Raw genomic sequence first — 597 nt, 5'->3', positions numbered from 1 at the left:
AAAACTGGCGTAACATTCTGTTCTTTGCTAACAAGAGCTACACAAAAGTGAACTGGCGAAGAAACCCAGCCATTCTGGCCCCACACGTACCTGCTCCGCCTTCGGCGACTATAGCGGTGACAATCATAAGCATAGTGGCCTTTCTCACCACACTCATAGCATCTGTCATTAGGGTCAAAGGGGCGCCGTGCAGGAGGCCTGTCGTAACGGGAGCGACGAGGCATCCCTGTTGACACTTCCACTCTAACCCTCGAGCCACATATCACCCTGCAACAAGTCCATGATGGCTCCAAGTTAATCGTTACTGTTTATGGCAGAACTACAGGAAGGAGAACCAGAGAGAAAACCCTGATTCTCTCTCTGGTCTTAAAACCGGCTGTAGCTCCTGCAAACATTTGAAATGCACACGTACTTCCCATCAAGTCCACGGACAGCATCTTCAGCATCCCTCGGGTCTTCAAACTCCACGAAGGCAAACCCCGGCGGGTTTCTCGCGATCCACACGGTTCTCAGGGGCCCGTAGTAGCTGAAGGCTCTCTCCAGCTCGCCTTTGCCCGCGCCCGTGCCCAGGTTCCCCACATACACCTTGGTCTCTGC

General features: G+C 53.4%; 1 protein-coding gene across 1 annotated transcript; it reads right to left on the bottom strand.

Annotated features, from left to right (window-relative positions):
* Positions 1 to 84: 84 nt before the first annotated feature.
* Positions 85 to 591, bottom strand: LOC104069550 (serine/arginine-rich splicing factor 7; the record flags this gene model as incomplete). The annotated part of the gene is made up of 2 exons (XM_009578299.1): positions 85 to 267; positions 413 to 591. Coding segments are annotated over 2 exons (362 nt in total), but the record flags the coding sequence as incomplete, so codon positions are not given.
* Positions 592 to 597: the final 6 nt, after the last annotated feature.

Source organism: Fulmarus glacialis, unplaced genomic scaffold, assembly GCF_000690835.1.
Source record: "Fulmarus glacialis isolate BGI_N327 unplaced genomic scaffold, ASM69083v1 scaffold15565, whole genome shotgun sequence".
NCBI classification, from domain to species: domain Eukaryota; kingdom Metazoa; phylum Chordata; class Aves; order Procellariiformes; family Procellariidae; genus Fulmarus; species Fulmarus glacialis.
Note: the sequence above shows the minus strand (reverse complement) of the source record. Positions and strands in the feature narration are given on the sequence as shown.